This window comes from Poeciliopsis prolifica, unplaced genomic scaffold (genome assembly GCF_027474105.1).
Source record: "Poeciliopsis prolifica strain line A6 unplaced genomic scaffold, Auburn_PproV2 SCAFFOLD039, whole genome shotgun sequence".
Taxonomy (NCBI): domain Eukaryota; kingdom Metazoa; phylum Chordata; class Actinopteri; order Cyprinodontiformes; family Poeciliidae; genus Poeciliopsis; species Poeciliopsis prolifica.
In genome coordinates this window covers 296,399-310,231 of record NW_026562414.1, presented here as the reverse complement: position 1 = coordinate 310,231, position 13,833 = coordinate 296,399, and the positions used below count along the sequence as shown (strand labels likewise).

General features: G+C 38.4%; 1 protein-coding gene across 3 annotated transcripts in view; it reads left to right on the top strand.

Annotated features, from left to right (window-relative positions):
- Positions 1-13,833, top strand: part of LOC129375259 (glutamate receptor ionotropic, kainate 2-like) — an 82,787-nt gene that overhangs the window by 20,836 nt on the left and 48,118 nt on the right. For 2 of the 3 annotated variants that reach the window (XR_008607614.1, XM_055054216.1), the window contains exons 2-6: positions 4,191-4,358; positions 4,766-5,029; positions 8,691-8,872; positions 11,030-11,083; positions 12,417-12,590. Coding sequence is in view for 2 of the 3 variants with exons in the window: in XM_055054216.1 (XP_054910191.1) it covers positions 4,191-4,358; positions 4,766-5,029; positions 8,691-8,872; positions 11,030-11,083; positions 12,417-12,590 (842 nt within the window). In the remaining variant the exon portion in view is untranslated. The remainder of the gene's footprint in view (positions 1-4,190; positions 4,359-4,765; positions 5,030-8,690; positions 8,873-11,029; positions 11,084-12,416; positions 12,591-13,833) is intronic. The other variant, XM_055054217.1, reaches the window with a different exon arrangement.

The following is a 13,833-nucleotide window of genomic DNA, read 5'->3' as shown; positions in this document are numbered from 1 at the left end:
GGTGGAAAGAGCAGGCTGGATTTCTATTCATTGGTGTGTAAATAACCCTTTTTTTCCCCGACGCCATTTTCTCTGCAAGGACTCAAGAGTGCTCTGAAGTCACAAAAAATAGCCTCGGCTTTAATAACTTCTCCGAACAGCTTGTGAACGAAAAAATGTACTAAAAGAACGTGAATCGCATTGATATTTTGTTATGATTGCATGTGAAGGACATTTCTGTACATGAAAAGTATTACTCAAAAAACTCCTTTTCATTTAACAGACAAGTGACAAAGTTATTTAATGAGGTATTTAATGTAATGGAGAATTTTAAAAGGGTTCATGCAAAGCAGGACAGCTGCAACTGTCCTGCTTTGCATTTTCATTTTGACTTTCTGTTTATTTTTGATGTTTTCACTTTCCACACACAGACCCACACAAAACTACATATTGCATACTCACACCTAACCACATCTAAACACACAGAGACCTTTGGATCAGCTGGCCTGTTTTCTCATCCGGGTGGTTATTCAGCTCATAACTCACTCTGAGCTTTCAGTTGCACCATAATTCACACCCGGTCTGACTGCACAGTTCACAGGAACAGAAGCACTCTCGCAGACACACACGTGCACGCATTCACACGCGCACACAGACAGATACAGAGTTGCTGATTATCCCAGCTGTAATTCATTCACCTGCAATCAGACAAACCACAAAAACAAGGAGGAGGATGGAGGAAATGATAGGAGAGGTAGTATTATTAGACTTTAATCAAGGAAAAAATAGAACACGAGCAACATGAAGGGGGAAAGTCTAGTTAAAGGTTCATGAAGTCCACTCAGGGGGAAATGTCAGATTCATCAGTCACAGGAATCAATACTGAGGCTATTTGATCTAGAAAAAAAAAGTTAATTAAGTATTCTTGTTAAGTGTGGCAAGAAACTCAAAATTAGCCATTTGTTTTCTAGTTGCTGTTATTTTATTTGAAATTGAATCTATTAGACCAGCATAGAGTAGTGCTTAACTGTGAAGTTGAAATAAAAACATCCAGAGATTTCAAAATGTTTTGCATCTTAAAATCTGAGATTTGTGGTGTGCATTCATCCCCCTTAGTCAATCCTTCATGAAACCACACTCTGCTGTAATTATAGTCAAAAGTCTTTAGGGGTATTTCAACATCTAACATATATTCGTCCAGATTTGCTTTTGCTTAGCTGCTTTCTTTCTCATATAAACTCCGACCAGTTTCCCTGTGTGAGCTGAAGAAAAACAGCATGATGCCTTGCCAATAATAAGCTTCTCTATGGTGATATTGCCTTTAGCGTGATATCCATCGATTTCAGGTACACAAATTTTTGTCTCAACTCACTAGTCGACCTTCCAGATTTTTCCTGTGTCTACTGTATCGTGGCAAACAACTATTGAGACTGCTTATGGTTTTCTTCGGAACGGTTAGTGCGTAGCGAATAGTTGTCTTGTGAACAATTACCTGAGCTATGGATCTATTCAGCTTCTCCAAAGTTACCCTGGGCCTCTTGGCTGTCGCTTTTATGAATGCGTTCCGTTTGACTTTACCTGGAAATCCATGTTATGATAGATTTATAGTTGTGCTATAACATGTGTGATTAAATTTCATACATGGACCTAATTAATTTTTTAAAATTTAATTTATAAATATCACACCAACGAGGACTAAAAGATTATTCATGCGATACCTTTCGGATTTTAATTTGAAAGACATTTTGAAAACCATTTACACAAATGTTTTTTTTTTTCTTTTCACTTTGAATATCTGTACTACTTTGCTTCTAAAATCTGAGGTTGTAAGGTGACAAACTGGTAATGTGCGCAGGGTATGAATAATTTTAGAAGCCACTGAATGATTTCTGTTAAATCATGTTCAAGTCATTTAGCGACTGAAAGGAATCGGATGAGCATGATTTAACACCATTATGCTTAGCTTCACATTCACTGAAATATGCCTGCAGCGTTCAATGTGCTACCCCTGGGATTTCATATAATAATTATGTATTAGGTCAGATAGACATAATTTCTATCATCTTTTATGGTATTCAATCATTTGAAGATTATCAGTGGAATGTCTTGTGATGTAATACTGCCGTCTGAAAGGAGTGCTAAAACAGGAAAACTAATTAAAATAGTTCCCTTAATTGCACATCAAAAGTTAAACATTTACTATCTTGCTCTGCAAAGGTAACCCATAACTCCTATCCAGGACTGGAGCATCTTCTTTCACTGTATATCCATATACACAGTATAAATGAAAATACAATAAAATAGAGTAAAAGACCCTAAAGTATGGCTTCACAGTGGTGACAGTGATAAATATCACTTCCCTGGGTTAATGACATATTCTTTGGCCTCCTGCACACATTTTCCATCACTCCCTGCCACAGCCACATGCTATTTATAGCTACAATGTCCATTACAGAACAACTTCCCCTCTTTCTCTTTATATTATCTTTTTAAAAAATGTCCCTCTTTCTGTATATATTTCGGTCTCATTTTCTCTCCATGTCACGGCACCAGTAAACAAGCTTTAAAGTTTTTCGGTTTATATTTTGTCAATCCTTTTCTCTGCCCTCTGAGAAGAGGAGAGCTGTGGATGGACTCCCGAACTCCCCTTTCATTCCCAAGAGAATTTTGCAGAGCTGCTCTTACCCTCACTACCCTCTTTCATCTTTTAACTCTCAAACATTCCCTTTTAAGTCTGAATTCCATAAGCTTTCTTAAGATTTTGGTTTACTTTCAAAGGTGTGGCATGTCGAAATATAGTTGTTTCTTTTTTTAAAATTCTGTTTATTTTCATAAGTGGAAATATAGGAATCTGTAAATTCAAATGTTTCCAGTGGGGCTTGTCAGATTAAAATAATTAAAAATTGACTTTACATTAAGCCCACATTTCTATATGAAAAATGTTTTGTTTTATTTGGCTTGATGTAATATTAAAATCTCCAAATTAAATGATGTGTTTCCATTAGCTTTAAGTCATCACGGTTATTTGAAGCAAAGATGTGAAAACATCTGTCTGAGTGTAGATAGTCTATATATTTTTATGTTTTTTTTTTTTTTTGGTATATTGATGTACTTAAAAAAGGAACTTTTCAATAACTGTCAAATTTTTGGGGGATTTCACATCCATCCTAGAGGTAGATGTGAGGAGACTCTGCCATCATTCTCAATAATTCAATTCTAAATTTATATGTATGCTCCTCTCTTACTGTTTGGACATCAGATGATTGATAAAAATGTAATCTTGCTCAAGTCTTGCGCATCTTGGCTGTGATGGCAATCAACCCACATGTTTGTTTTTTTGTTGTTTTTTGTTTTTTTTACATGTGGTGTTTGTTTAATGAATCCTCCTAAATCAGTTTTGACATAATCACAAAATGTGGGACATTTTTTGTGAGTCGGCTCCAAACGCTGCTTCCGTTTGTTTGGGATAGTAAATCACGGTGATGGAACATCTGGAGCTTTAATCATCTCTGTTCAGCCCAGAATAATTGACAAGTCTGAAGGGAGCTGTTAGAAGCCGACAGCACCTTACTTTGTAGAAGCGGTTATTTGTCTGATGCTGAAATGCTGCTTTTTCATACAGTCTTTTTTTATATGGTCATTTTATAAAGATTTTAGACATTAGTGTCCTAATTGTATCTTCATTTGTGATTTGACTGATCTTTATCGTCTCCTCTCTCCTCATACGTTGTGAATTGTTCCATGGCTTTTTCTGTCTCTCTCTTTCTCTCAGCCTTCTATTTTCTACTGGTTTGGTTCATTTGCTTGCATTTTATTTTAAAATTGTTCAAATTTAAGGAACAAAAAGTAAGAGTCAACCTCTCGGTCTGCACGAAAGAATTTAGGAAGGGTATCCGACCCTGATCTCACCTCCCAGTGCAGATAATTGCCTATAATTGCACTGACTGCTCCCACAGAATGCAAATCCCCTGATATCTAAGCATCTTATCCTCACTGTAAATCTGTTTAATACACACATATACCAAAACTGAGTATGGATATCAACATTATGGATTTAGGGGAAAAAAAATGAATGCACCGTTTGATCTGTAATTGCCTGAATTAAATTGATCATGGTGTTTTATGAGGCCTCCTGCAACAACAGTCATCTCAATAGTGTTTTCTACAGACTCATTATTTTGCTTTTATTTTTTTTTTGCTTTTGCTTTTAGGGGGAATTTTTGAATCCATTGAGAGTGGCCCCTCCGGAGCAGAGGAACTAGCCTTCAAATTTGCTCTGAACACAATCAACAGGAACCGCACATTGCTCCCGAACACCACACTGACCTATGACATCCAGAGAATAAATATCTTCGATAGCTTTGAGGCCTCCCGAAAAGGTGAGTAAAAAGTCAAGCAAAAAAGAAAAATGTGCAAAACATAAATTTAACTCTTTAAATTTTTCTACAGACTCATTTTGTAGCAAGTTTTCTACAGACTCATTATTTTGCTCTTTTTTTGCAAAAAAAAGGACAAACTGTAGGAGGGCACAGTACAATTACTGTGCCCCCCAATATTTTAATGTATTGCACTATATAACATTATAACTATATTATTATATGGCATATAATATATATCTGCTAATGCATTTTAAGAGGGATAAATACCAATTCACTTCTCCTCATGTGACAACATCTTTATGGAAAAATGAGTACTGAAGTTAATCTAATCAAGCATAATTAAATTTAGAGTCCCACTAGAAAAAGAAAACTGACCTTATGTACACTTTTGCTTTCTTCCATGCCAGCATGTGACCAGCTTTCTCTTGGAGTGGCAGCCATTTTTGGCCCCTCACACAGCTCTTCTGCCAATGCAGTCCAGTCCATCTGCAACGCTTTGGGAGTGCCCCACATCCAGACCAAATGGAAGCATCAAGTGTCTGACAACAGAGACTCATACTATGTCAGCCTGTATCCTGACTTCTCCTCCCTCAGCAGAGCCATCCTCGACCTGGTGCACTTCTTCAAGTGGAGAACTGTCACTGTGGTCTATGACGACAGCACAGGTACAGGTACAGTCGGTGTCTGTCCTTATTCTCTACATTTACACTGTAAAAAGTCTCAGAATAAAGATAAAAACAGGGAGCAGATGAACAGCAAAGTGCCACGCTGCTCCCAAGAGTTCAGAGGACTCTTTGTAACCTGTCAAGTTAATTCAGAAATCAATAGCTTACTGTTCTGTCTTAGTCCTCCAGGTGCTGCCAATGTCAGTCTTCCGAGAGACTGAACAGCAGGACAGAAATAAAACTCAGAAAAATTACCCAGAATGACCCTGTGTCTCTTCAGCTTAATGCAATGTAAAACTGTAGTATGTGGGGGCTGACAACAGCCATTAATAACACACAGAGACACTTGATCTCCGAGGGTGGCTATCAAATGTGTCTGTGAGCTATTCTGTCTGTGCTGTAACTTTGTGGAGTGCCTCATAATCTGCATTTTAAAAGGCAAGTCATATTTTAGCTTGAGTACAGTGATACATTTATGAGGTATAGTGTAGTCACTCCGGAGAAGATGACAATATTCAAATGCTTATCCTCAATTTATGAGCTATTTGGCGTGATGTGGCTGACAACTAAATCTAAGTAATTTACAAAGAGACGCAAGGAGAATCGCACTCTAGGCTCTAGACAGATTGTCTAATGAATTAATTCCCTGCTTCACTCAATTGGATAGTGCCCTGCAATTGTCATTTGTAATTGTGCCACTAAATATATAAAACATTGATTTGTTGCTTTTGTCCACATGCATTGCTTTTCACAACAATTCGTACCCCTTAAGCCTTCTTGTCATGAAGAAAGATTAAATTTTTTTATAAAATAAAATATAAAGAAGTGGTGCAGTGCACATGTGCTTTGCTCACTTTCAGTTTGATTTTCTTAAACAAATTTTTGGGCAAGATATTTTCTCTAGAGGTCACCTAATTAGTCAAAATGGGTTCCTTGTACGAACAAGTGGCATCTTTAAAACTAAGAAGCACAGCAGTCAGGCTAGACTAATAGTTTGGAGTGAAGTTTACTGCTCAATTCATCATCTGAATATTGGGAGCATGGCACAACTTCAAACAACCCTCAACATTACTACCCACTCACGTTGACAGGCTTTGCAAGAAGAGCATTAATTTAAAAAGCAGCCAAAAGGCCTTTTGCAAACATGGTGGAGCTGAAGAGCTCCTCAGCTCAGATGGAAGAATCTCTTGACAGAACAACATTTACACTCCCACAAAATGGTATCCATTATGGAAGAGAACTACAAAGTCATTTTGTTTGTTGTTTGACGCAAGTCACCAGTGGACATATGAGACCAAAAATGAACAATCTAAATGATATGCAAAATGTAAAACTAAAACCTAAAATGGTACAAACTGATTGTGGCTTTTCTTCAACACTGTCAGGGAAGATGGTCAGAGTGGATGATAAGATGGAAAGCTAAATCCACGACAGTTGTTGAATACACATTTAAAATACAGCAACACCTGCAGAAACCTTAGACTGGGGCAAAGGTTCCCCGTCCAATAGAATAAGAACTCAAAACATATCAGCAGATATACAAAGTGATACTTTAGATTCAATTGTTTTCATGTGCATGAAGTGTCCTGTTAAAAGTACAGACCTAAATCCAATTAAGAATCTGTGACAAGATTTGAAAATGATGTTCACAGACAGCCTTTGTGTAATCTGACCAAGCTTGAGCTACTTTGCAAAGTAGAATGAGCAAAGCTGTCAGTCGGCAGATGTGAAAAGCTGGTAGAAATGTACCTCAAAGGACTTGCAGATGTAATTGCAGTGAAAGGTGTTTCTACAGGAGAGAGGAAGGCTGAGTGCAAATGCACTCCAGATTCTCCAGGCTTTTATACGTACAAATTTCTGAAAGCCATGTATTTCTTTGCTTCCACATACAAATTATGAGCTACTTGATGTTGGTCTGTCATATACAACCTCTATAAAATAATTAGAAGTTTGTTGGTGTAACATGACAAAATGTAAAAAGCATCAGGAAAGAGACAATCCTGGTGCATTCTAGCACCAATACAATCTCGGATTGTCTCTTGAAAGCCCAACTGCCGCATTATTTTGACTCATCTTCATCACTGTTCTTCACTCCACTCCTCAGCGCTTGGCACTTTTCACATCCTAAATCCCTTTAAAATTGCCCCCGAAAGATTCCAGCAGATAACCTCTCGCTTTCCCCTCTCTGTCAGTCGAAGGTATCTCGGGCCTCCTGTCTAGATATGTTTTTTTTTTTTTTTTTCTTTTCTTTTTTCTGCTGTACGACACCTGACTTTCTGAAAAGTGTGACAGCTGCGTAGTCGTGTTCCATAGCCCCGCTCCGCTTCGCGCCCGGTCCCAGTCTCAGGCTGTAATCACACAGCTTCATGCTCCAGGGCCTTGCACTGCTGATTGGAGTCTATCTGACGGCTGGCAGGAAAAACTATCGGAGGGGATAAAATATTCACACACGGCCGTTAGAAGATCCAGGGGGAAAGTCTGAAGGCATTAGCCAGAGCTCACAAACATCCACACTGACAGTGTTTCCCAAACGCTGAGCTCCCTTGACAGATTTTTTTCCCTTGCTTAACACCTCCCAAAGTGTCATCACGAACAAAAACAGGGAGAAGTAGACATGCCCCAGAGTGGGGATCTGCAGGGATTACCTGGGGACAACTCTCGGAGGTTTAGAATCCCTTCCTACTGTAGTTCTTTTCACAACTAGACTTGCATGGATCTGTTTCACACCAATTTTTCTGCGGGCCTCGGGGAGACCGAGGCGTAAGCACAGTGAGGCCATTAAACTGCGCACACAGCACTTTGCTTAAAAAAAAAAAATGGCTGAGCTAACTTAAAGAGGTTCCACAGGAAGAAAACGAAAAAAAAAAATCCTATCTCTCTCCAGTTCCCTCTCAAACTATCCTTTCTGCTCCATCCATTTTTATACCCATGACAAGTAATCATCTCTCCTATCAATCCAGCCCCTTTCATCCCTGGACTCTGAAGTTCTTTACTGAGGGAGAAACTCATTGTAATCTCATCACAGAGTCTCCTGGAGAGCCGTCTACCTGAGTGTGCGGTCGAGAAATGAAAGGTGAAGATTGTAGCTGAATATGTGACGGCGGCGTCAGGCTCCCCACAGGGGGGAGGAGGGAGTACAAGCTGGGCAAACAGTCTCTTTCTCGTCAGAACACATCTGAAGTGTGTGTGAAAAGGCAGAAGAGGCAGAATTGACCGCGGCTTTCCATCAGGGTAAAATTGAACCCATTCGGCGCTTTTGTGTGGTGTCGTGGAACACAAGGAGCAAATCAACATTTTGCAGGCTGCTGTCAGATTGGGAGTTAATGTAGGAGGGTGCAGATTGAGATTTTTTTTTTTCCCCTATATTTTTATGTTTTTGCGCTTTTGGTTTAAAAGCAATGTGGTGGCGTGGTGTAGCATTCTCTTGATAGGTCTGAAGCAGTCTGTTTGCTTGCCAAGCATGTGTAGGAGGATCAATAGAGTGTGGATTAGAAAGGCATGCATATGAGCCTTTTTCTGCTGAGAAACTCTGATTCTGTTTTTTTTTTTTTCTTATGGCAACCCTTAGAATCAGAGATGCTTCAAAATGGCGACAGATCAAACACAGTGTTTTGCTCCATCTTTAACATTCCTCTTTCATGCTATATGCTGTCCTCTTTGTCCGCAGGTCTCATTCGACTGCAGGAGCTGATCAAGGCTCCGTCACGATACAACATTCGTTTGAAGATCCGTCAGCTGCCCACAGAGACCAAGGACGCCAAGCCACTTTTGAAGGAGATGAAGAAGGCAAAGGAGTTTCATGTCATCTTTGATTGTGGACACGAGATGGCTGCCTGGATTCTGAAACAGGTGGCGTCACCTTAATGAGCTGAGATACCTTCATGGGCCTGTAGCAGAAACAAAGAGACAGACTTTTCTTTTTTCACAACCATCTGATGAGAAGTAATAGGAAAAATTGTGTTCAGCAAAACACTTGCAAATGATTTGCCCCCAGAATTTACTATGTATGAACTGAGAGGAGCTAAATTGATGAATAAATGAGCAATTTTATCATATTATGTTCCGCATTTAATTAAAAAGTTACTTAGGAACAAAATTTACATAATTTTCCTCGTAAAGTCAGGACTGAACACAGAAGCACATCCCTCATTCATTATGTATGAGTGCTAAAACAATAGTGTGTTCACTTTATTACGCCTCCTGTTGGATTCCTCCTCTCTACTCTGTGCACCTTTACTCCCCTTATATATAATGAGATCCTGAAGACTGACCGCTACTAACGGATGCTCTCAATTGCACAATAAACTGTTTTTTTAATTAGAATGTCCAACTCTGCTCACAGGCATCTTGAGTTCATTTAACTGAAGGTCATTTTTTATGAAAGTTGAGATGGCTCTTATTGAAGTGAAGTCTTTATTGAATATTCTAACATTGCCAGTCTTCACAAACCTTCTCTATCACAGACCAAAACTTTATTACGTAATCTTTTGATTGTGTATCTTCAACGTGTTAGTTAAGCGGGTGAACTGAAGCAGAACTTCTTCTAGTCAGCTTTGCTCTAGTTCAGTTCAGTCCTCTGTCACTGTCCTATCTGTTCCAGAAGCACGATCTGTTCTGTCAGCTCATTTTGTGCATATGCTAAATGAAATGCTACCGGGTGGGAGGGGGGGAGATTATTCCTTTGTTCTTTGTGAATTTCACTGTAGTCCTAAAACAATAAATGATTTAAAGAGAATCACAAGAAATGCAGATAAAACTGTTTAATGGCATTTTGCTACACCACTATGACTATTTTCTGAAAAATAAACGAATGTATGTAGTTGTGAACAAGAAGCAAACACAAGGATAGATAGAGTAATACATTTGTGTTTCCCATGAACACATGGGATATATAATCGTACAGTCTGAAATAGCCATTATTTAATCTGATAGAAAATGTGTGAATTATACTAATAAGACTTCTCTTGTCCGTCACAAGTCCTTCTGTGAGTAAGGAACAGTCCACTCAGTCCAATACACAATTATCTTGGACTTGGAATTATAAAAAAAAACCTAACTATTTTTGAACATAAATTGAAAAATTTACACTTTGTATGTCAACATTTTATCAATGATCTTGTAGGGTTTCTTTAAGCAGATGAGCTAAAGAGTGACATGACCTATCTGTAAACAGATAATTTTAGTTTAATATTGTCACATTTCAGCTAGTTAATTTTACAGCAATACCCCATTCTGAACATTTCTTCTTTTAACAGGAAGAAACCTTCAGCACAATTAGGTCCGGTGTGAGAGGCCACCTGCCACAACCGCCATACATTCTAAGACATTTATTGACTATTAGGAGTTTGAAATGAGTTACGGAAGTAAAACATGAGATTATTTATTTTGTATATCTTGTGTTTTAAAATAAATTTTAGGAACCAAAGCAACTCGCATAACCACATTTTCTTACAATATGGGTGATGAAAAATCTTTCTTTGTGTTTGAAAAAAACAAGGTGCAGCAGTTTATAGGTACTGCATCAAGTGAGGGAACTGTGAAATAAACACATTTTTATCAGTGTAAATAACACATTTTGTGTGAAATATATCTACTTTGAGCTTCTTTCTAAAACAGATATTTCAGCACTATATGTGAAAACAAAAAAAAAAAAAGACAAAGAGGGTTTAGTTTCTTATGAAGCTGAATCCTGTGGAGTTTACAAATAAAAAAAGCATAAAGAAAACCATATTTCTGCTCAAATGAACACAAAATGAGGCAACTGTTTCCAAAACATTTTCGTAAACCACTCAAGTATTTTTGAGACATCTACTGATCAGCAGTGTCTGTTGACCTTTAAATGAAAATGTTTTTGTTTTTTTTCTCGTCAGTCTTATTGACCAGCTGTCAGCCACCATGCAGTGTTAAATAAACAGTTGAATGAAAACATCTTTCAGTTCACATTGTATTCTTAAAATCAGTTTTAATTGCAAATTTACATTATACTTGGTTTTTGTTCTCTTATAGGCTCTGGCCATGGGTATGATGACTGAGTACTACCATTACATTTTTACTACTCTGGTGAGTAAATTGACACTCTTCTTTGCTTTTTTTATGCTGAATATTTTTGCACTTCTCGTGTCACTTAGTAATATTCTTTTTTCACCTTTTCCTTTTCACTAGGCACAAAAACTATCAGTTTTGTTTGTTGAAAAACTCAATTCATCTGTCTATCTGATAAGAGTTTTTCTTCTCAATTCAACTTAGAGCTGTCTGTAGAGACAAAAAAAAAAAAGTCCAATGTGATTTTTACTGTGTGTGACTCATTTCAAAGCTTCACTGCAAAATGATAAAACTAGGTAGCTTCAGAAAGCTGAGTCACTTTCAACTGTGTTGTGGCTGTCACTTAGTCTGTGCTCTCTGTGCATGTTAAAATCAGTTGTGAAAGTTTAACAAAAATTGATTTTTTTTTCTAATCTGGCACCCACCTGGCTGACCAGAAACCTGGATCTGGGAGACAAAAGCAGGTGGAAACATTTTATTCCGACTCTTTGTGCCACTGAAGTTCTCCAAAAAATCTTTGATCTAGCTACTACAAAGATTGCCCACCGCTATGTTCCAGATGAAAAGCAGCACAGTAAAGCCAGAGAACATAAGACTGAGAGCTCAGATAATAGCCCTGAACAGATGATGGTGTCATCCATTTGGTCCATTATAGCTCTAACAAACAAATGATGCACTATGTTATTTGGAAGTCCAGAAGAAAGACTGGAATCAGAAAAAAAGAAAATGGTCTGCATCCACACACATGTAGAATCCTCTCTGTATGTAATGAGACTGACAGCAGGTATGTCATTGAAAGAGGAAAGAGAATAGTGGTTTTGGCTGCTGAGATGGAAAGTTGCCCACTTCGAAATCAGCCAGTGTTTGGCAGAAAAGTGGCCACCGCGCTGGCCTGTACTACTGTATACTGGTACCGAGCCATCCGAGCTGGTTTCGGAACAGCAAATATTGACCATGGCATCCGTGTTCCGCGTCCGTCACCTGCTGTTGCTCTTTCAACTGTGTTGTTGTGTCCCAGAGACATCTGCCTGGTTAGTTGCCAGATATGCTGTATGCAGGACAATTGGGTTGTCCTTTCACATCCACATGATAAATGGCAACCCACCAAAAGACTGGCTATAACCTTGAAATCTTGCCTTAATCAAGGCTACTGCCTCAGTATGATGAAAAATAAAACATAAAAATACCTTTAGATCAACCTCTTAGCCCTCAGTTATTAGGCCATGAGAGCCAATCAGCTCACTTCTCTTGACTAATATGATGAAAGATTTATGTAAACTTCTTTCTAGATCAAACACAATATTATGCTTTCATCTTTTTTTTTTTCTTTTTTCTTTTTTTTTGCTTCCAGGACCTTTTTGCCCTCGATATGGAACCGTATCGCTACAGTGGAGTTAACATGACTGGGTTTCGCATTCTCAACACGGAAAACTCTCAGGTGTCATCAATCATCGAGAAGTGGTCAATGGAGCGGCTACAAGCCCCACCCAAACCAGACTCAGGCCTGCTGGATGGATTCATGACAGTAGGTTTAGCCTTTTTCAGTGCTTACAATCCACGCAAAAAAAAAAAAAAAAAAAACTTGCTTGTGGCCACGGAATGTTTCTGTCTGAGTGATCGACTCAATCGGTGGCCATCTATAAAGTAGTAGTAACACTGAAGATTTTGTGATGCAGGAAATTGTGGTTGTGAGCAATCATCAATTTCTCTTATGTTTTGACATATTCACTATTTATTTGAGTATAAAAAAAACATGGCTGGGTGTTAGTTGTCAATCACAAGGGCAGTGCTGCTGGGTTCCTGGGGTGGGAGCTGGAGCAGCATAAATGCCCTCTGCATGAAGCTTTGGAGTTGGTGCTCCCGGGTCTAAATGCCCAGTAATGAGCCGGTGTGAATGGTAATAGCCGTTTATCTGCCCTCCTGCCTCTCACAGCACTCCTCTGGGAGCATGGCCAAAATATGACAATCTGTCAGTGTTCATGCAGGGAGAGGGAGCAAATTGGATGGAAATTATGGCCTTGGTTTTTTTAGGATGGCATCCAGAAAAATCTGGGGATAAGGTGACTTGAAAGTGAAAAAAGGGAAGGGAGCTCGTCATGGACATTCAAGGTCCCTCTTTGGGTCTGTTGTTGTAAACAGTCAATTTACTCCACCTCCCTTGCAGCACCTTCCTCTGAGACAAACACCTTTCTTTTCTCCAGCAATCCATTCTGTTTTTCTTGGCAGATTTCGAGTGTAGCATGTAGAAATCTGTGCATTAAAAGAAATCTAGTTTCATCAAAGGCTTTCCGACCAGCCTGTGTCTGATTTGGTACAGCTCTTAGTGTGTATCCACACAATAACAGCTTTAATTCTCTAACTTATGATCAAAAAGAAAAACACCATCAATAATATATATCTATTGATGTTTTTCACATGCTTTAATCTAACATATTGTGAGGACACTGCAGATCACGTGGTTTTTCTAACAAATAAATAATAACAATTCCACAGAGGAGATGCACCAGCATGTGAACGTTGAATTCAAACAAGCACAGAGGAAGGAAAATGACTCAAAAAGAGGTTGTTCTCCATAAACAGAATTCTGTGAATCAATATTGTTAATGTGATTCATTAAAAAAAATTTTTGGGGTAAGTCTCAGTTTTTTCAGTATTTAGAGCAGTTGTTTCTTCAAAACATGATCTAATTGGGTGAATTTTATGGTTCTTAGGTACCAAACACAATGATAAATGTTTAAAAGAGAACTTGGACTATGCTGTTTTGTAGT